This window comes from Phoca vitulina, unplaced genomic scaffold (assembly GCF_004348235.1).
Source record: "Phoca vitulina isolate PV1807 unplaced genomic scaffold, GSC_HSeal_1.0 scaffold3, whole genome shotgun sequence".
NCBI classification, from domain to species: Eukaryota; Metazoa; Chordata; class Mammalia; order Carnivora; family Phocidae; genus Phoca; species Phoca vitulina.
Genome location: NW_022589706.1, coordinates 51,443,727 through 51,465,615, shown reverse-complemented (window position 1 = coordinate 51,465,615; position 21,889 = coordinate 51,443,727). Strand labels below are relative to the sequence as shown.

At 39.5% G+C, this 21,889-nt stretch overlaps 1 protein-coding gene across 3 annotated transcripts in view; it reads right to left on the bottom strand.

The window, feature by feature from the left end:
• SLC4A4 (solute carrier family 4 member 4) overlaps positions 1–21,889 on the bottom strand; it is a 344,097-nt gene that overhangs the window by 275,587 nt on the left and 46,621 nt on the right. For all 3 annotated transcript variants that reach the window (XM_032400517.1, XM_032400516.1, XM_032400515.1), the window contains exon 3: positions 2,865–3,044. In XM_032400517.1, coding sequence (XP_032256408.1) covers positions 2,865–3,044 — 180 coding nt within the window. The remainder of the gene's footprint in view (positions 1–2,864; positions 3,045–21,889) is intronic.

The following is a 21,889-nucleotide window of genomic DNA, read 5'->3' as shown; positions in this document are numbered from 1 at the left end:
AAAGACTTGAAGAGTGGAGCTTGTTGCAACTGTCTAAGCAAGAGATTCCCTGGACCAGAATGTGGCAGCAAAACTGAAAAGGAGGAGACAGATTCAGACATATTTTAGAAGTAGAACCAATAAAAGTCATTGAAGGATTGTATATGAGGGTGAAATAAGGAAAGAATCAGAGATGACTCTCGACAAGTTACTCTATTTATATACAGGGTTTTTCCAGAAATTACAAGCATCACCTGATATAATGTCAGGCTCATGCAGGAATCTGATCTATGGGACATGGTATGCCTGTATGCGCATAAGGAACTCAAACACCTGGACCCAAGAATAACAGAAGCTCTGTGTAGCTGTTCTTGAGAGACAATAATGGTTTACTAGGCAGATATTTCAGTGAGTTTTCCCATAAGAATTTTATTGTCATGTTGGTGCCAGAGCCCTGCAGCTTCCCCAAAAACTTAGGGTTAAATGCCTTTCTATACCTGAGTGCAACAAGGCTGACTTTCACATACAAGCGCTCCAGATAAACCAGCGACCGATCCATTTAGTCTCCGTGATAAGCAGTAAAGAAAATATAAATTTCTAAGAGGACCTTCATATCAAATTGGATGACCCACTGGGGCGCCTGAGTGGCTCAGCTGGTTAAGCATCCCACTCTTAATTTTGGTTCAGGTCATGATCTCAGGGTCGTGAGATTCAGCCTGGGGGAACTGGGCTCCATGCTGGGTGTGGAGCCTGCTTGAGATTCTCTCTCTCACTCTCTCTTTGCCCCTCCCCTGCACGTGCTCTCTCTCTCTCTCTAAAAAATAAATAAATAAATAAATAATAAAATCAGCAATGCTCTTTAAAAAAAATCGGATAACCCAAGTCAAGTCTGTTGAGGCATATTACAAGCATAACTTATTGACTAGCAAGAAAATAACTATAAAATGCACATTTACAAATAATTTTCTTATGATCATTGAAGAATTGGGTCCTTAACAACAGTCTCTCCATATGACCCCTTCAGAAACTGAGTATACAACACAATACAGTACTCCCCAGGGAACAGACCTCAGAGGGTAAAAAGAATGGACTGCCTTGTTTATTTTACATGCTGCATGCAAGCTGGTCCCCAACTGCCACAGAAAGCAATAGGCCCCCCGTGGTTGGTGCACATTTAGTCTCAGCACCTTTCTGATCTGTTCATTCCCTTTTACCTCTTGAGTGTTACTGGCATTGTTTCTGTTGCCCTTCCTAAAAAGCTGGTACATAATTATCTCAAAATCCCATGGCCCATTCATCTAGATGAGCATCTCTCACCTTTTTAGTATTTATAGTGACGATGCACTCTTGTTCATACTCTGCAGAATGAGAGATGACTCAGAGACAGAGGGAGAGAGAGAGCGAGAGATCTACACACACACACACACACACACACACACACACACACACACACCCAGGGAGAGACCTCTGGTTCTGGCACAGGCTTCGCCAAAACAGACAGCAAATAGAGATAAACAGTAGTAATTTATTTGGAAAAGGGTGTAATCTTTTCTTCCTGCAGACTATTAACTGTTACCTTTTTTATCTGCATTTCAAGGACTTTGCTTGAAACAGACCCCATTATTTTAGTCAGTATATGAAGGATTCCTTTCAGAAAGGCTTTTCCCCAACATTCTAATGAAAAGTACAGAATTCTTTCCTCCTGCCCTTTGGTCCTTCCTGTCTTACATTTATTCTAATATCTTTAAGTTTTAATTTTGTGGTCTATCTCCAAGCTCTCCTCCAACCTTTGCTCTCCAATCCGGTGGTCCATCTGTACTGTTCCTCTGAGGATAGTACTTCCCTAGCTCCTAAGCCACCTGCTCAGTTTCAGTGGTGAGACTATTCGAGAGTCACAGATTCACATCACTACACTTCACACCCTCTTTAATTTAACTCTAAATTCACTTTTCAACACTCCTGAGCCATTAATTCTAATCGGCCTCTCATCACCTGCAGTGACTGAGCCGGATCTTTATCGGTGCCCCCCATAGTGCATTTTATTGCAGGTTCCATATTTCTGCAACTGGAGCGAAAAGATGAAGAATGTACAGAGCTCTGCCAACATGAAAAGCTGTCACTATATAGCTCCTGTTGGGGAATCTCCCAAAATTGGCATGTGTTTCTTTTGCTTCTCCCTTCTTCACATATTCGTTCTCACTTCAGCCACAAAGCTCCCTGGATAGCCAAATATTCTCCACATCAAGAGAAGCAAAAGCAACATATGCATACACCCAAATACACAGTCCACCCTATCAACTGAATTCTTGGGTGTTTGTTCCCTGAGCTCTCATTACCCTGTTCTCAATAACACTTCTATCCAACGTATGATATTTAATATGTTCAACATTTCAAGAACTGTATCACTCTACATTCTTCTCTGACTCACAGGATGCTTTTCCACTCTTCCTTTTCAAATCATCAACCTCGTCTAAAACCTGGTTAAATGCCATCTATCACCCTATCAACGTCATACGTATATATAGTTCTCATCTTGACCTACTGTCTTAAAAGAACCTATTTCGAAGCAATTCTTTGAGTCTTCCAATTACTATTGATTACTGTAGTTAAATACCATGTATAACACTCTGCCCTACTTCACCAGTCAAATTGTAGAATACACAAGCGTGCCTAAGCTTTGTCAGATCTTTTTAGAATCTTACCAGGTCTCCTGCTAGAACAACCTGCTAGGACAAGAAAGGAGTCCCACAGACATTATCCTTTAAGAGGAGACCATCCCAGTATGATTGTGCCCCTCCCCATTAGTCACAAGATCCTAAAAGGTGTCTTTCCCAAGGATGTGGGAGTGAGGCGGAGAAAAGCAGCAACACCCAGGGAGTACTCACTGAGAGGTTTCAGGATGCTGCTGCTAGATTCATCAGCATTTTCCACATCTGACTTATCAGAGTAGTTCTCAGAGATTCTTTCTTTCTCCTTCTTTTCTTTGTGCCCTGTCTTTCTCTTGTGGCGTCTCCTTCTCCTGTAGCTCTTCGGCACATGGACCCCAATGTAGATGGTATGGTGACCTAAGAAGGTACACAGATCATCAGTCATTTCAAAGCACAGTCTCTGCTGCATATAAATTTCACAAGCTCCTCAGGCCAGAAGAAAATGTCTATGGATTCACTACCATTTTGTATTTGACAAATAAACTGGAAAAATAAAATATCTTCCCAATTTTCAGTTCGCTAGAGTATAATTCAATCTGTTGGCTGGTGCTAGGATCCTGCGAGGGTGTACTCCAGTTCTATTCAGATAGACTCCTTTTAAAAGTTTAGGGAAACCAAAAAATACCAAGCCAGAAATCAGGAATCCTTGATTCTGGCCCTACCTCCATCATCAATTAGCTATTTGACCTTGAGCAGGTCCCTTAACCATTCTGGGCCTCAATCTCGTCATTTGTATAACAAGAGGCTTACATTGGGTGATCCCTGGAGACCTTTCCAGTTCTAACCTTCCTGAGTCTGTGACTGAACTGAACAGGGTGCTGAAAAAGGAGGTCTGGGAGCAGCAAAAAATAAAGATCTAACTCAAAGTTCAAGAAGTCATTCTGCTGGGGATAAGCTTTTGCATTAAAACTTTTTTTTTTTTTTTTTTTTTTTTTTTACCAAATCAGCAGAATAGAGACTTAGAACTGGGACAAATTGAGAAAAAATAAGACATACTTGGAGAGAAGATTTTAGAAATACTCAAATGTTCACACTAGGAAACAGCTAAAATGAATGTCAGTTACAGTGCCATTCTCATTTTTCTTTTTTCGTTTCCAAAAGTTTCTAAAAACTGGTTGTTGCAATGATAAAAATAAACGCAGCCCAGCAAAAATTGCCTTGAAGAGAAGGGCATGAGGAAAAAAGATTGTGAAATGCTTTTAGTTCTCTAGATGGAAGAAGCTGCAAAACTGACAAGTGATATTATTTTTACAAAATCTGATAAGACAGGAAAAAAAAAGAAAGGAACTCAAAGTTCCACATTTTTTTTTTTAATTGGGAAACTTTTACTTTCACTTTATATACAGCATAACTTCTGAAACTATAGGAGACTCTTAATCATAGGAAACAAACTGAGGGTTGCTGGAGGGGAGGAGGGTGGAGGATGGGGTGGCTGGGTGATGGACACTGGGGAGGGTATGTGTTGTAATGAGCATTGATGGTATTATATAAGATTGATGAGTCACAGACCTGTACCCTTGAAACAAATAATGTTATATGTTAATTAACTGAATTTAAATTTTTTTTAAAAGGTAAAAAAAAACATAAATCATGAGAATAAAAGGCATAACATAGGGAATACAGTCAGACATTATAATAGTGTGGTTTGGTGACAGATGGCAGCTATACTTGTGGTAAACACACATATTGGACAGAGATGCTGAATCACTGTGTTGTACACCTGAAACTAATGTAATACTGTGTGTCAATTATATTCAAATAAAAAATTAATTATTTGGGGAAAAAAAAAGAATGTGGGAACCACCGTCTCGGAAGTAATGTGAAAACTTTTTTTTTTTTGAACTGCAAATTAGATGAGATTATCTCATCTTTCCCACTTCCTATCCTATTCTAGAATTAGTCCTTGATGACCACTTTACAATGCCACAGATAATATCACACACCTAACATGCAATACATATACATGCAGTATGTCTAATATAAACTGCTGTGAGTTACTTTCCACAGTAACTCATCAGGCATATCTAAAAACACTCTCATTCACAGGGGTGTTCCCTTAAATTGGAAGGATTAAAACAATTATATGCTCCTTTAGGAGAGAGCTTCCAACTAAGGAAGGCAGATCCCTAAGTGAATGGGTTAGCATTCCAAAAAAAAAAAAATCTGGTATTTGGAATGAAGTTGGAGGCATCTATATAAAGTATGAAACTCCCCCCAACACACACAGACACACACACACCAACTCAACTATTACAAAGCACAGTGAAATTCTCCTCACAGAATGAGTGCCAATGAGAAATTTATCGTGTCTAACCATTTGCGAGCAAACTGTTCTCATGGGAAAGCTATATTCTCCTAGGAAGTAGGAAATGTCTCAGAAACAATGTGAATTAAGAAACAGTGTCAATTGTTTCCTGTACTCCAGTTACTGAGGGAGTCCTGCAGCTTTATCTCGAGTCACACAATATATGTAAGCAAAGCCAACCAATTTCTAGAGTAAATCAAACACTGAGCTTGGTTTCTTTCATTCAGGAATCAGGAAAACATCATGAAAAGAATTAAGAAGTTAGAAAATTTTAAAACCTGTCACATTAAATATTTTCTACATCTTATTAAATAATGGCAACTAAGCAAAAAAAAAAAAAAGTCAGTGAAGCTACATTAGTCATACTGATTTTACACAAAGATTTTTTTAGTGTATTTACCCACAGTGTCTTTCATAAGTCACTCAAAAGATAGTTCATATGGGCTATAGGATTTTAAGGTAAGATTTCTGACTATAAACTGTTGTTGCTGTCAACCTAACCAAAGAGAGTGATTCAGAGAGTGAGCTTTCAAAGCCCACGGAGAGGAACATACCTGACCTTCTGGGACCTAACTGGAGTTACACCACCACAAAAATGGTGCCATTTTATTCACACCATGATCACATGCTTTCCCACAAGTCCCCACCCACTCCCCCACCACTTTATGAAGAAAATTCAGCTTACCCCCATTTCCTCTAGCTCCTGTCTCAGGTGCTCCCCCCAACACACACCCTTCACGGACTTTCACACACTTTCACACAGATGGGGAAGCTTTCAGATATGATGATGCTCTCTGGAGCCCAGATACTAAGCAGAACTGCGGTTCCTTGCAAGACACCCCAAATTTCAGACTTCTTCTTATCAGCTTTATTGAAGTATAATTTACATGCATAAAATTCACTCATTTTAAGGGTACAATTCAAAGATTTTTAGTATATTTACAGAGTTCTGCAACCATCACCCTAATCAACTTTAGAATTTTTCCACCAATCCAGGAAGATCCCTCCTGCACATGGGCAGCAGTGTACCTTCTGCCCCCACCCCCATCCCATACAACCACTCCTAATACTCTCAGTGATGGCCTCTGGTAAGCTACAATTCTCTGGTACCCACATAGCTGTGACCTTTTTTGTGGGTATCCTTACAGCACAGTAGAATAGAATATTCCCCGAGTAAAGAAGATACTGCTTTCCAAGAGCTGCCAAAGGAAATCATGACACTGGGCAAAACTCAAAAGCATCCTCCTTTTCTTCTCACACATTTCCAGTAACTAAATTTTCCTTTTCTGTCTTGGGTTCAGGGAGAAGAGAAAGAGCATGGTCCTGCGGTTAAATAAACCTTTAGGAACTCAGGGACAGTGCTTGTGTTGCATCAATTACCTCTCGGTCACTGTCCACTTCAGCTTCTTCGCCCACGGGAGGAGAGCAAGACCCCCTCACTCTGGAGAGTGAGGGGAAGGCATGCTTTCTCAAGGTGATGACCAAATATTTCATAAGCTGTACATGCCAAGTAACAAAAATACCAAAAGTAAAATGAGCTCAAATGGAAGATTCTTTCTTGCTGCTCCCACAGAATACCTGTCTTCAGGAAGCAGAATTACTGATGAAAATATACTATTGTTGATAAGACTCTCCTAGGTGGATTGCAGTATTTATTTTCAATAAAATATCTTAACCTGTCTCAGAGATATGTCATGAAGATTGATGGCTATTTTTAAAATTGCAACTCATAAAAATGACAGCAAGCACTTAGGTAATCTATAAAGGTTGAGGGTATAGTATTATTTTACATATAAAATAAAAAATGAGAAACTTGACAGACAAGTTTTCCAATCCAGCAAGAGTCTACAAAACCGTAGATGCTAAAAGAATCAGGGACAGTTACCCACTTAACTTGTAAAAGAATTTTAGACTAAAAAAATATATATATGAGATATATATATATATATAATATTTATATATATATGATCAAATAAAACCTCTCTGCTAGAAATGTCACCAAAAACTGCTTCCAAAATTTCACCAAAAACTTCCTAAGGAGAAGCAATAATTTTTTTTAAATAGCTATAATTCATAAGAAAATTCTGGTGATTGTTTCAACTACACTCAAGCAGAAAAAAATTTAAGGTGATTGCATTAAATATTATTAAAATAAAGCTTGCATTTTTGCTACTAAAATTTGTATAAAGTAAAACTACTGGAATCTACATTTGACGGTGTTCATTTAGGTGTGAGTCAAAGGGCATTCAGTCCTTGATTTGGCAGTGGCCTCAGTATCATGTGCTCAAATAAATACCCTGCATGCCTTTCTCTGACAGATGGGGTAAGTTCCCAACAAACTCTAAATGTCTTGGGAATTTCTCATACTCCATCCCACAGCCAGTACTACTGGGAAGAAAACATGGCTTTCCTAGTTATCTCTGAATGTCAGAAATTATCACTAGGTGATGCTTACATCTTCCCATCCTCACCTGCTCCACCTCAGCTGAAAGCAGAAGTACTGCGATGCTATCATGTCCAATTCTTCCAATTCCTGAGATATTTCTAAATTCATGTCATTGATAGTTGTGATCATATTTTCAGACCAACAGAGAACTCTTACACTTAGTATCTCTGTATTCATTCGAGTTAAAGAGGCTTTCACAGACACCACCAAGGATGATTTAGAATTTTGTAGAATTAAACCCATCAAACCAAAAGAGGGTTTTACACCAGCCAAACTCAAAATTCTATAAAGGACTGGGTAGTTAAACACCATATGCCTCTATATGCAAGATCGATCTATTAGCTCCTTTAGGAAACATATTACTGTGCTTACTGTACACACAGATGATAGCAACAATTTGTTGGATACTTACAAATGTGCCAGGTTCTGGCTAGGTCTCTCATATCTATTACCTCATGCCATCATCACTACTGTACAAATTAGATACTATTATCCTAATTGTACAGGCAAAGAAACCAAGGTTCAGGGAACTCACGGATACCACCACCAGCGAACTCATTAAATCCCAGAGGAGAAACAGGTCTCAGGTGTCGGTATCAAGAACAGTGAGGGCTTCATCCCTGCTTTAGCGGTGGTTTGTTAGTTCGGCTTTTTCTTGTGTGTGTGTTTGGGGGGTGGTTACTTATACTGTACAGTATACGGTATTGATACTCTCAGTCTTATAACTGATTATACTTCCTTCTTTGTGTTGGCTGCTAGAAATAAAGAGACAAATCTCAGGCCAACCAGCAGCGGGTAGGCAGAGTTTTGTGACATGCATTTATACACTAACCTCACTCTTCAGCTTTTCAACTATTATTTTCCCTTCACACTAAGCCATTTTTGGAATAAGGCAGTATATAAATATTTTTAAAAAGCTGAGATTTCAGTACTGAGGGAAGAGGTTGGGGATGGCTGAGTGTGGCTGTGGGGGAGGGGAGATTTCCAAGCAAAGATTTAGACCTATAGATTTAGATCGATCTAAAGGATCACCAGAGGACAGGTAAAATCTTTGCCATCCCCATCCTCTTACACACATCTCTAATTAAACACTGAGGGATGGGGCGCCTGGGTGGCTCAGTTGGTTAAGCGACTGCCTTCGGCTCAGGTCATGATCCTGGAGTCCCGGGATCGAGTCCCGCATCGGGCTCCCTGCTCAGCAGGGAATCTGCTTCTCCCTCTGACCATCTCCCCTCTCATGCTCTCTCTATCTCATTCTCTCTCTCAAATAAATAAATAAAATCTTTAAAAATAAATAAATAAATAAACACTGAGGGATGTTCCAAATTTGATTTTTATCCACATGGTTTCTCCTCCTATAATCACCTGAATTTCTGTATTTTTCCAGTTCAAAGATTCCACAATGCTTGACACTTTATATAACCCTTCTAGAACTAATCAGCAATATTCCCAAAATATAAGTCAAATATTGCCTTCCCTGACTTAGCTAAAGTAAGCTGATTTTATGCCAACATGCCTAAAACATGTTGTATCTATTGCCAAGAGGGATGTAAGGGAGGGAAGCAAAATTAAGAGGTATTTATTATTTCTATTTTAATTATGAAAAAATGGAGAAGAGGAGGCAGAGCAGCTAGATGAGTGACAGATTATAAAAAGACGCTACAGACTTTACTTCTTAAACCAAAACAAATGTCAAAGATTTTTTAGAAGTACAAAAACAAGAACCTTAAACAGACTCATAGTATCAAGTCCAGATGCCACAGAGGCTATGGGTTTGACACTTTGCTGGAGGGGAGGTAGGCGGGCATGGGATGGGCTAAATAAATGTTGGGCATTAAGGAAGGCACTTGTCAGGATGAGCACTGGGTGTTATATGTAAGTGATGAATCGTTAAATTCTACTCCTAAAACCAATACTACACTGTATGTTAACTAACTTGAATTTAAATAAAATCTTGGAAGAATAAAGTTGTTACACGTTCTTTAAAAAAAGAAGAAATAGATCAGTACATATAATCTGAAATACTTTAATAAATGAAATACAAATAATTTGTTAGTTTATTATTCACCAACACCTAAGAGTGTCCATAAGCAGCTCTAATAAAATATAATCCAAGTAACACTGCTGTAATTTACTGGGGCATAAATATCAGCTCATGAAAAGAAAACCCCCTCCAAAGGGCATGGTATAATTTTGCAGTTAACAGGGAGAAAGTCAGACCTTGAAGAAATGTTTGCAGGAGGGCCCGCATTTCAAACATATACCACTACACAAGCAAGGCCTGATTTCTCTTTTTGTATTTTGGATAGGGGTCACTTTTCACATAGAAAAAAAAGAAAATAATGCATATGCTTATTAATAGAAAGTTATATATTACTTATGTAATTTATTTATAAATAATTTTGAATGTTGATGAGTAATCTCTTTTAATATTAATGCTACCAATTACGCTTAAGATTAGGCATGCAAGCAAATAAACAGTCCAAGTGATGAAAAACAGGAAAATACTTTTCTTCCCACTGAACTGCATGGGAATTTTGTCCACTGAAAGCCTCAAAGAAATCCTTAAGGCAACCTGAGGTTCCCCAAGCAAGACTGATAAGAAATCTCAGTTTGTTATCTGTTGTTTACTAAGTACAGTGCTTTTAATATTTAATATTTGATGATGATGATAATGGTAACAATCTCTAGGCAGAAACAAACAGCTACAGGAAAAACGTCTTGAAAGGGAGTCAAGCTATGGTTATTCAGCTAGCCTCCTGTCCTTTAGCTCAGTAAACTTGCCCCCCTGTCTTTTAAGTACTCATTTCTAGCAAAGTTCTAATTATAGTCTTTAGGTACAGAGGAGGACTCGAAGGCCACACACTGAAGTTAAGATTCCATTATAGTTACCATTACTGATAGCTAATAAGAGGCAAAAAACTGACCAGCACGATAAAAAGTTTGAATTAGTGAATATTTGTAAAGAAATGTAACTTTGTATGTTCAGTGGTCATCAATTATTTGAAAACATCTAGGCTAAAACAACCATTTAAAGGTAGTACTGAAACCTACCTTAATGAATGAACAGGACTAAAAGTCATCTTATTTTTCATAAAGTGCAGTTCCTGAAGTGCTTCACAATCTCTAAAAAGTTGACTCTCCAAAGTAATTTTAACTTTGCTCTAGCAAAATCTCTTTTCTATTCATCTGTAGACAAAATATAATCTATATGTATATCTATATCTCTACATTTCTATCTACTAGATATAGGTATATACAGTTACAGAGAGATATCTGCGTAGTCTCCATACATAGGGAGATGCATAGAGAGAGAGAGATCAAATTTATGGACAGTCCAAATCAAGCCATGTCAATAAACCGTCTCCCACCATGTATGGTACATAAAGGTGCCACACAAGTGTTGATCCTCCTTCTCCCTTCCCTTTCCAGGGGGAAAATACAGAGCACGATTGCTCCTTATTCCCACCACCCTCGAGCCCGGATAACAACTTGTGAACCCCTTCCACTCTCTAGCAAAGGCACTCGTGAGGACAGAAGAACCAACTTTAGACCAAGTCTAACTTGCCCCTCAGTGGGCTGCTTTAGTCATTACACAGGGTTTAAACGTTCAACAGAGGCAACACCTTCCATAACCTCAATCTTCCCTCACCCTGCCCAGAAACACATGCCTGGCAATCTCCACCCTGCTCTGGGTAGAGTTTCACCCAGAGCCTTCACGCAATAAGTGCCAACCCCCAGGAGCTCTTGTCCTTTGACTTAACTGAGCAAAGTAGATTGCAAGCAAAGGACCTGGGAAGGCCAGCGCCAGGCAGGGCAGTGCTAAGAGTGAGGAAGAACCACCCAACAGGAAGAGATGACCCCCCCCACTCATCCTGACACCCCAGAACCCAAAAAAGACCTGATGAATTTTAATGTGCACTACACATGCTGTCAAACAAAATCCACCTGTGATCCAAACACTGAGAACTGACAGTTTCAATTATTTCTCTTGTGATCACCATTTGCACAACTGAATGGGAAGCAGGTTTGGAAAAGAGAAAACAATGGCTAATCCAATGGTCACTGATAACTGGATTTGCGATTGCAGCCAGAGAGGCAGCTGAGAGAGACACATAAATGCACACATTCACACTCTCATCCTACCCACATTGTCCCTCTCCAACTATTATGGCTTCCCTTTTAGCACTGGCCTACGCCCTGGCTGGACAATAGGAAGAACAGTCTTTAGTTGCTATAGACAGATAATCCACCATATAGTTAATACACTCACGGCTAATCAGGTATCAAATATTTAATATTCGTTCAGATAATTCCTTGCTCTCACATACCTACACATGGGTAAATGACATATGGATAATGCCACAGGACTAAAACAGTGACCAAGAACTAGGGAAAGTGCTCTGAGAGACTTGCATTAGCCTAAATAACTCCAACCCCAGAATCTCCATGGCTATGGTTTTCCACATGCCCAGAAAAGAGGACAACATTCACTGACACAGCAGCACATAGTCATACTTTCAGAGCTGAAATGACCTTCAACATTACATGGTTCAACCTCTTCATTTACCAGCGAGTCAACCGAAGCCAAATAGCCAGTTAATAATGTAAAGACAGGGATTCTTGGTGCTCCTGGATATGTAAGGTTTCCTTTACCACTTTCCCACTACCATGGTGCCAGCCCACCACCACCATCCCGCCCATCTTTCACTGTCTGCAAAACACAGCAAAATGCAAAACACGGCAAAAAAAAAAAAAAAGATTAGTCCTTTCAAGTTAGTAATGACCTAGAAGGAAAAAAGGCCTCAGGAATTCTCTGAAAATGTTTCTCTCTTACAATCATAGAATGACAAGTTTAAAGATTTATTTATTTATTTGAGGGAGAGAAAGAGCGCACGCGAGCACATGTTGGGGGAAGGGCAGAGGGAAAGCATCTCTAGCAGACTCCCTGCTGAGTGCAGAGCCCGACTGGGGGGCCGGGGGGGGGGGGGGCTTGATCTCATGACCCTGACATCATGACCTGAGCCCAAACCAAGAGTCGGACGCCCAAATGGCTGCATCACCCAGGCACCCCTAGAATGACAAGTTCAAATCCACAATCAACCCTTAGTTCCATAAACTGCCCCAAATATGAAGATGTTCTGGCTACGACATCTGTCCTCCACTAATCACCACTGATCACTTGGAGAAACAGTAAACAAACTTTTAGTCTTTCCCTCTATGTGCTCCATTACACTTAACCAATTAAGATATTTAGAATGGTTATAGAATTTTTAGAGCTAAAAAGGATCTTAGAGAAAATACAGCTCAACGTTCTCACCTTACAGACGAACGGAGGAGCCTGGAGAGGTTAAAGTGATTTGCTTGTGGCGACACTGACAGGAACTAGAATAACAAGGACAAGGACCCAGACTTTCTCAGGGCAGTGCTCATCCCAAAAATGAAGAGCTTATGAATAGGTGAGGCCAGCCAGGCTGTTTTCTTCTTCCTCTGGCCTTTTCATAAGCTCTGCCAACACCTTTCATTCTCCTCCTCTTAGTTCTTCCCACTTTCTGTTCTTCCAGGTGCTTCTTCCAGTTCTCATCCATCTCTCTTTCCAAGGTCCCTTCTGGCTCCAGAGGGTACAGACCTCAAGCCTCCACAAAATGGCACAGGAATTTCCTAAATTGCCCATAGCAGAAACCCGGAAGCAATCACTTCCATGCCTCCTTCTATCCATCAGCAGTTTCTGGCAATTCAATCCATTTGTCTCCACCTCTTTTGTCCCTAGTCTAACCCAAAATCGTCTCTCAGTCGAATCCTAGCAACAGTCTCCCCACTTTTATCTTTGTCCTCCTGAAATGCTTTCTCCATGTATCAGCCAAAGGGATCTTCTTTAAAATGCAAATTTTGGGGCACCTGGGTGGCTCAGTCAGTTAAATGTCTGCCTTCGGCTCAGGGCATGATCCCAGGGTCCTGGGATCGAGCCCCGCATCGGGCTCCCCGCTCAGCGGGAAGCCTGCTTCTCCCTCTCCCGCTCCCCCTGCTTGTGTTCCCTCTCTCGCTGTGTCTCTCTCTGTCAAATAAATAAATAAAACCTTTAAAAAATAAAAAAATAAAATAAATAACATGCAAATTTTGTCTGGTCACTTTCCTGCTTAAAACCCTTCTGCAATGGCTCCCCAGTGCACACTCAATACAATCCTAAATCTTTAGCATAGCATAAAAGGCCACGAATTAACTGGGCCCTATCTACCCCAGGCCCCTTCCGCCTTGTTCACATGGTCCAGCCATAACATTCTCATTTCCACTTCTCAAATACTTTGGGTCTTCACACATGCCTGCCCGTGATGCGCTCATTATCCTTTCATCCTTTAGGGTTCAACTTAATGTCACTCTATGGGAAATATATACCTCTGTTTCCCACATACACTCACCCACGTACATGATACACTCTCTAAATTATCGTATCAACCAACCTTGTCCTTAGATAATGACTGGCTTATTTACTGAACATTAATTGTGGCCTTAATTAGAATATGTTATCATGTTCAAGGATACATGAGGGCCTGGAAAAGCAACATATTAGAGTTCATATCTGCAACTGTTCTTAACATTTTGAGAAGCTTAAAGCAAAAAAAAAGCACCATGCGTCAGTTAGTTAGTAAGAAGAGTTAACAGAGATACTAATCAACTAATTTGTTGATTACCAGGTATCAGTATTAGCATCCTGCAATCACAGCAACCACTGCAAGAGAGTGGCATCCCCTGGTAATAAATTAAAGGCAGGGAACATGTCCAAGGGAGATGGTACCTTAAATTTATAGGGTTCATCCTGGGGATTTCAAATTAGTTTACTTACACTCCTAGCGAAACTAGGAGACAGGGAGGCACAAATGCTATTTCTTTGTAGAACAAAGTGATATTGAGAAATTAAGTAATTTGTCAACGGCTTAATGCCAATATCGAAGTATTTTTCAGGTATCACCCAAGAATCCTCAGAGCATCTCTGGTAGCTAGATAAGATAGATTACTAACTGCACTTTGCATAAAGGAAATGTAACCACATAAGCATGAGTGGCCTCATGTCACCCACAAAGGCAGGGCAGAGCCAGAAATAGAAATAGGTTCTAAGACTCCTGGTTCTCTGCTATGCTCTCTAACCCACAGCACAGACTGAATAAAAGTACCTGAACAATCAGATACTGATCTAATTTGCCAAGTACATGTATCCATCGGCTTCAATTATGAGCTTTCATTCTACATCCAAGACATTTTCTCTATTTCTTCAGTAGGGATAGAATTAGTTGTTGAAAACTGAATAATCAGCTGGAGGTGGGGTGGTGATTTAACTAAACGACAAATGTGCAGTTCTGGCCCTCTAAAGCTGATATGTTGGCCAATATTACTAAAATCCAAAACCTACTTTTTTTCCAGAAGCTTTGGCCTGCTAAAAGTTACTGAGAATTCCACCATGAAAAGAGTCAGTAAAATAATGTCTCAAGAGGCTTAAGTAGGGTCTATTCTCCTCTCAAAGTCAGCGGAGAATAAAGAAAGGTGAACACACTGGATACAGCACTGCCTTCTAATTCTAACTCCCTGGAAAGGTAAAAATTAACGAGATTTAAAAGTTTTTGCAGCTATTCAGAGAAGGGAGTTATTTAAGGCACCTATACTGCTGATTCAACGCATGTCACTCACCACCCTCCCTACCTTCACCTCATCCCACCTGGCAATCAGCAGCCTCAGGGGCACAGTGCTTGGAACCTCCTGGAAGCTCCTGTCATGGCAGGTTCTCACCGCAGCCCCCTAAATGCTATCAGCCAAGAAAGTAAAATAAGATGTAAAAAAAATAAAATAAAATCCCACGAGGAAGCTCACACAGCAACAAGAGCACCTCAACTGAGCTTTAGTCAGCGTTATCCTAGTTTTACTCTCTCATCAGACCCAATTCTCAATTCCCCCAATGATTCTGAATCTTGTGATGACAGAAATGGCGAAATATTTAGCTCAGGTTTATTTCTATACTATTGCATAATCTCATTTAATTGGCACCTAAATTATATAATAACCAATAAAGAAGAGAATTATTCTAGTTCAGGCTGGGTGGGGAGGAGGAATATATACATCTCATAGAAAATAGTTTATATACACGAGATAGATAGATAGATCGATCATGACCCCTGAATCCTCTTCATTGGTGGAAAATACCATGCACTTAAATCTGTTTTCCAGAAGAAGCAATTTTACAGGCTTCATTAGCCAATGGGCACATGCTCATATTATAACCTGTATACAATTAGAGTTAATATGCCTCTTCCTGGAAAAGAAGACAATTTTACAAATTAGGGGCAATATGTATCAGAGTAGTCTAACCATGAAAATCAGATCTCACACCCAGAGCGTAAAGGGAACCATAACGAGTCCAAAGAGAAATAGACAGCAGGCCTTGGGAAACTTCACTTGACCATTCTGCTTGCCCTCTCCAATACAAGAAGCAAAAGGTAAGTGTGGTTAGGAAGGCAAAGGATAGATGTTGGTAAAATGAACTAAGCAAATAAAAAACATTTAGGCCAGTTAGAATTTTTGGAATGATAATCCTTGAAAATTATTGGCGAAATTGTATCAACCAGAAAGAAAAAGTATAGGAAGTGGTGCAGTGTAAAGCACCCCTATTCCCAATGCCAGGTACAGCAGCAACATCGTTACCAGTAATGATCAAAAACAGTTCTATGGGAAATGGCACGTTCTATTAGTCCCATTTTCCAGAGCAAGAAACCCAAAATCCAAACTGCAATTTGCTCCCTTCACTTATGCAATGATTCCACAATCGATGAGACAAAAGTTTTAAAACTTATATTCCCAAACTGATGCTTAGCCACTCAGCCTTAACAACTTTAACAACTGTTTTAACTTTAAAAATGAGATAATAAAAAAATATATATCAAACAATATGTCCCCAAAATAAGGATCAAACAATATGTTTCAAAAATATGACCAGATAAAAAGCTTCTAAAAAGAAACTCGACCTACAGACAAAATTGCTGCAAGTATATTATTTCAGAATTTCTGGATCCTTCCAAAACACAACCCAACTACCAAGTTCAATTTCTTATGGTTTACTGTGGAAAAAGAATGTAGACATCTAGGACAGAAAGTGTCTTCAAGAGGGCTTTAGCCCATACTGTACTACTTGGCGAATTCTCTACAGCTGGAAAACTCTGGGAAGGAATGGCTGATTCCAGTTTCAAAACCCATGGAAATACCATCAGAGTCCCTTGAAATTAAAGAAATCTATATGCAAATATTTAACTTCACTGACGCAGCAGGTGTCAAATAGCGTCTGAGCTAAGTGTTGCCTGCCTGAGGGACTCTGGTGGGCTTTCAGCTGAGGCCATGATGAGAAAGCAGCAGGGCTGAGAAATATCTGTATGGGCACAACCTGCTCTGGGAAACCCACGTTGCTGTTCAAATATCAACCCTTACACACCTCACCACATTTCTTTAAAGCTCTCCAATGGGTGGGTACGGGTTTCTTTCAAGAAGGTTTTTCCTTCAGCAATATTTGCCTGAGTGTTTCCTCTGTACACACAGTTTCTGAGCCATCCAAGCGAACAGCAGAGAAGAGGTCAGCAAAATGCAACCGGACACTTATAGCCAGCGCTCAGAATAGCCTCAGCTCCAACTTGACCCCTCCCTTCCCATCTGATAGGTTTTCATTCACTCCTTCTTGGCAATTACGCTTTTTACCATCGTAATTATTAACAAATGTGCACCGGCCCCACTTTTTCTTTAGAATACTACCTCCTCCAATACACATAAATACGTCATCATGATATCCTCTAGTGAAAAATAGGGTTAAGTCATTATGATTTCATGTCTGTAAAATGCTGAGATCCTGACCTCCAAAAAGACAAACGTCACCATTAGTTTAGTCTCTGTCTTCAAGAGAGGAGAAGGAAAGAGAATAACGCAGACATGTTTTAGGGGGCTCTTTTATTTATCAATATAGATATATATATAAACAACATAAATATGTCAATGATCACTGCAAAATCAAATAGCAGTAACAGCAAGGACAGGATTTTTACAGGCTACGCTGTCTCATGTGATGAAGAGTACTACGGGAACCAAATTTCTGACTAAAACTTTAAACAAAGACTTTAGAGGATTATATAAGGTAATTCTGCATATACTTTACTTAGTTTATGTTATATATTTGTGTATTCCATTCTTCCTTTTAACAAATATTTAGTAAACATCTACTCTGTTCCAGACCCTGCTCTACTTTTTTACTTTTATTTCCCTAAAAATAATCCTCCCATAAATTCCACGGATTTTTAACAATTCTCACTCTTAAAGTCCATCAGTAGACATGGGAATTTGTAAAATTATTCTTCCATTTGGACAGATGGGAGCACACTTCCTTCTGGACTCAGTTTTCAATGGAAGAGGAAAACTACCACAATCTATCATAATAGCTTTGAGAGCACTGATCACACTTCAGAAACGGAGATACGTTTCATTCAGCCAATATTGTCTTGCTGTATTTTATGCTTCCTGAGTTGCTGGTTAGACTAATGTTCAGAAAAGGCCCCTCCTCACAAAGTCAGAGTTGCCAAGGCTTGCTGGGAAGTTACCTAGCTCTGCAGAGCCAAGGCCTTATCTCAAAGGATAAGGTGGAGTTTGCTCTTTTCCCCTATTGCGAAATATGAGAATATTAAGTAATCTGTTTATATCATACAGATCCAAAATCTTGGCTAGCTTTTTTAAGGATAAAACATCCATAGGATTTCCTGTTTGGAAAAAGCTACATGAGACTCTTTCTTCCGATCTCAACCTTGGTTCACCCAATAAAATTTGGCAATTTCCCCCAAGTGCGTTTGAAATGAAAATTTTGTGTAACACCTCATGGCCAGCATTTCTGGGTCATTCTTTTTTTTTTTTTTTTTTTTAAAGATTTTATTTATTTATTTGAGACAGAGAGAATGAGAGAGAGAGAGAGAGCACATGAGAGGGGGAAGGGTCAGAGGGAGAAGCAGGCTCCCTGCCGAGCAGGGAGCCCGATGCGGGACTCGATCCAGGGACTCCAGGATCATGACCTGAGCCGAAGGCAGTTGCTTAACCAACTGAGCCACCCAGGCGCCCTGGGTCATTCTCATAATGTCGAATTTCTCATCTACAGACCAATCCTGTGGAAGTGTCTGGTCTGGAGCTGGAGTCTTCTGGTATAGAAACAAGTATGAGTATCTGAAACTTTGAAATTTTTAAATGAGTTTATCCACAGTAACCCCTCTGTGACTAAAATGTTAACTTTATAAAACTATACACATATACATATACATTGATATAATATAACCAATGAAAGAATAGATATAAAAGCTTCTCTTTATTTTAAAGATTAAAATTGGCACTTGGTTGCCTTTTTTAAAGAGGATCTCTTTAAATCATTAACACAAATGCACATGAAGGAAATTATGTGAAAATGAGGTTTAGGTCTTTAAATATATCCCACATAAATTCATTATTTAAACAGAAGATGACTCCTCTTCTGACTCACTCTATTCTTAGTGAGCTTTGCAGATGATGGCTTTCTATTGAGTTTTTAGACCATGGATTAAGCATCATGCCACCCACTGAGAGTAAAGTTGAACCAGGTGAATTGAGGGCGTGGTTGGAAGTCTCAGTCTCTCCCCTTCAGAGAACTACAGCAGAAGGAACCGTGTGAGAGCATCTAGCTCTCCTCACCTTCAGGCTGAGCTGAATCTGATTATCAAATTAAGGGACCCTAAGAAGAATTTTAAGAGCATGAACATTCCAAAGTAACTACAGCTACTACTGGACCTTAGTCACACTCATAATCACTTATCAGGAGTATACCTTATTTGTGCGAATTATTTCAAAAAACAAAATTTTAAGTTTTCTTTTGCCAAGTGTGCTGCATTATACTTCAACCATGTTTATCCTAGAAGCAAGAGAAATTACTTGGATAAAAGGAAACATTTGATAATATAAATGAAAGGTGTTCCAGCTCCTTGCCCTTTGGATTCTGATCCTTAAAAGCGGAGCATTTACTTCTGCCATGAATGTACCAGCAACTCAACTACTTCAGAACAAGATAATGATTTGCTTTCCTCTAAACACACCCTTCTTTATGCAGTTAAAAATATGAGAGGGACGCACGTCCTTGTGGAAAACATTCCCGCTCAAACTATGAATCCTTATTAGAGGTCTTGATGGTTTTCATTCTCAACCACTGAGACCACGACTAAGCCATAAACCTTCCATTTCAACTTCTTTATACTTCACCTGGAGTTACTATAAAATCTAAGTGATCCACCTCCACCAGATGAAGCCAGGTGAGAAAAATGGGAGGGTCAACTAAGAGGGCACTAAATTTGAAATAAATAGTCCCTAACTGTAGTTTCAAGACCTGTACTGTAGGGGCGCCTGAGTGGCTCAGGTGGTTACATGACTGGTTCTTGATTTTGGTGCAGGTCATGATCCTGAGATGGATCCCCACGTCCAGCTCCATGCTCAGCGTGCAGTCTGCTTGAGATTCGCTCTCCCTCTGCCCCTCCCCCTGCTCATGCTTTCTGTCTTAAAAAAAAAAAAAAGACTTGTACTGTAGAAGAGCCTGCACTGTTGGACATTCTCGACCAAATAATGACACCAAAGCAACCACCCTATAGGGTCTTAAAATGCAGGAACAGGCAACTAGCTAAACATGCCTCGAAAGAAGTGTAATCAGCTCCGTTTCCAATCAACATGAAAGATAATCTTAGAACAGAAGTCTTATCAGAATACAAAAATACACAATATCCATGTGGCAAGTTTAATCATCACAAAGCCAAACAATTTTACAGATGTTTCTACCATATTTTGTTGTCTTATTGTTTTTTCTTAAAGAAACTCGACTACAGATTTGTCTGCTATTCATTACATTGTTATTTTAATTTTGTGCTTGAAAATCAAGGGAAGTACTTTAGGAAATAAACTTGTTAGTCAAAGTCTTAAGAACCCCATGTACAATACCCTATCGCAGTAGAGTGCTGTCAATCCTACAGGCCTTACAAACTCAAGAAATGATTTACATCTCCTGTGAACTTAGCTAGAACATTATTCTCAAGGAAAACACACACACGCACATACACACACACACAAAGAGTACATCTCATTCCCAAGCTTTCTCACTGGTATTTCTACTTTAATTGTCCCAAAAGTATATATTCACTCAATCCTACAATATTTCTTACATTCATATGCTATGACTTGAAGATCCTTATCTCCTCTTTGACACTGGGACAGTGACAGAGTCACCACCATGGAGACTTAACACCAGGGGCACAATAATCTTAAAGACACAAGTTTTACTATTTTGCTCGCACTAACTTGACATTTTCCCACAGTCATGTTGTAAAAGTGCAAGGAACCCATAAAACAATATGAAAGAAAATACTGTAGTTTCCTTTTTCCTAAGAAACTTAGGCATCACATTCTTATTAGTCAGAGTCAAGAGCATAAATGAGGGAAGGAGGGCAGTGGGGGACTACACGGTCAGAAGAAACTTAGTAAGCAAACGTGAGAAACATCATCATGGCCACCCTATGCCGACTATTCCAGGAGGTACAAGAAGGCATCACGTGCCCAGGACCTGGTGTTCAGTCTGGTTGAAGAATCACTCCGGACCACACAATACCCACCTTCCTTCTTCCAACCCCTCCCCCACACTGGTCCAAGTTTTTGGAATTAGCATTAAATGTTTACCAAATGGCACCAACCAGACTAGAGTTCCCAAAACACATGTGAATTGTCTCTCAGGTGATTTTAAAAGGAAGAATATATGACACAGTTCACTTGCAAGTTTCATTTAACTTTATGAGTACTGTCCACAACTCTGATTATTTTTTTAAATCTCATTGTAAGTATTAATTATATCTTGTATATCTGTGATATCTTTATAATAAATATTAATTGAGCCCTGTTTTCTCATTATCAAATAAATAGAATTATGCCCATATTACTGATAAGTCAAGAGACAAGAGAAGAGGGGCACACTGAAAGCATAACAGCACCAACTAAAATTTAACTCTTATTTGGTTTTTAACAGGCACTGGGCAACATTAACAAAAGAGATCCTGGAGGTTTTTCAAGTAAAAAAAAGTCCATCGTTTCCTAATGGAAACTCATCCATGATTACCCCTCTTTATAACCGCGGTTTATACCCATTTTTCCTGCAACAGTGATATCATTCTCCTTCTGTAACATCTGTTTCTTTACCCTGCAAGCTGTAAGAAAGAATATTAGAAGATGCTGCCAAATACATTTATATAAATCTAGCAGCTTCTTTGAATTAGTCATCGCAAGGTGGTAACTAACTGGCAAAATATTTATTTTTTGACAGAAAGGCACGGCTAACATAGGCACCTGCTTCAAAGGTAAGACACCTCCCCCCCTTTTTAACCACGCAGG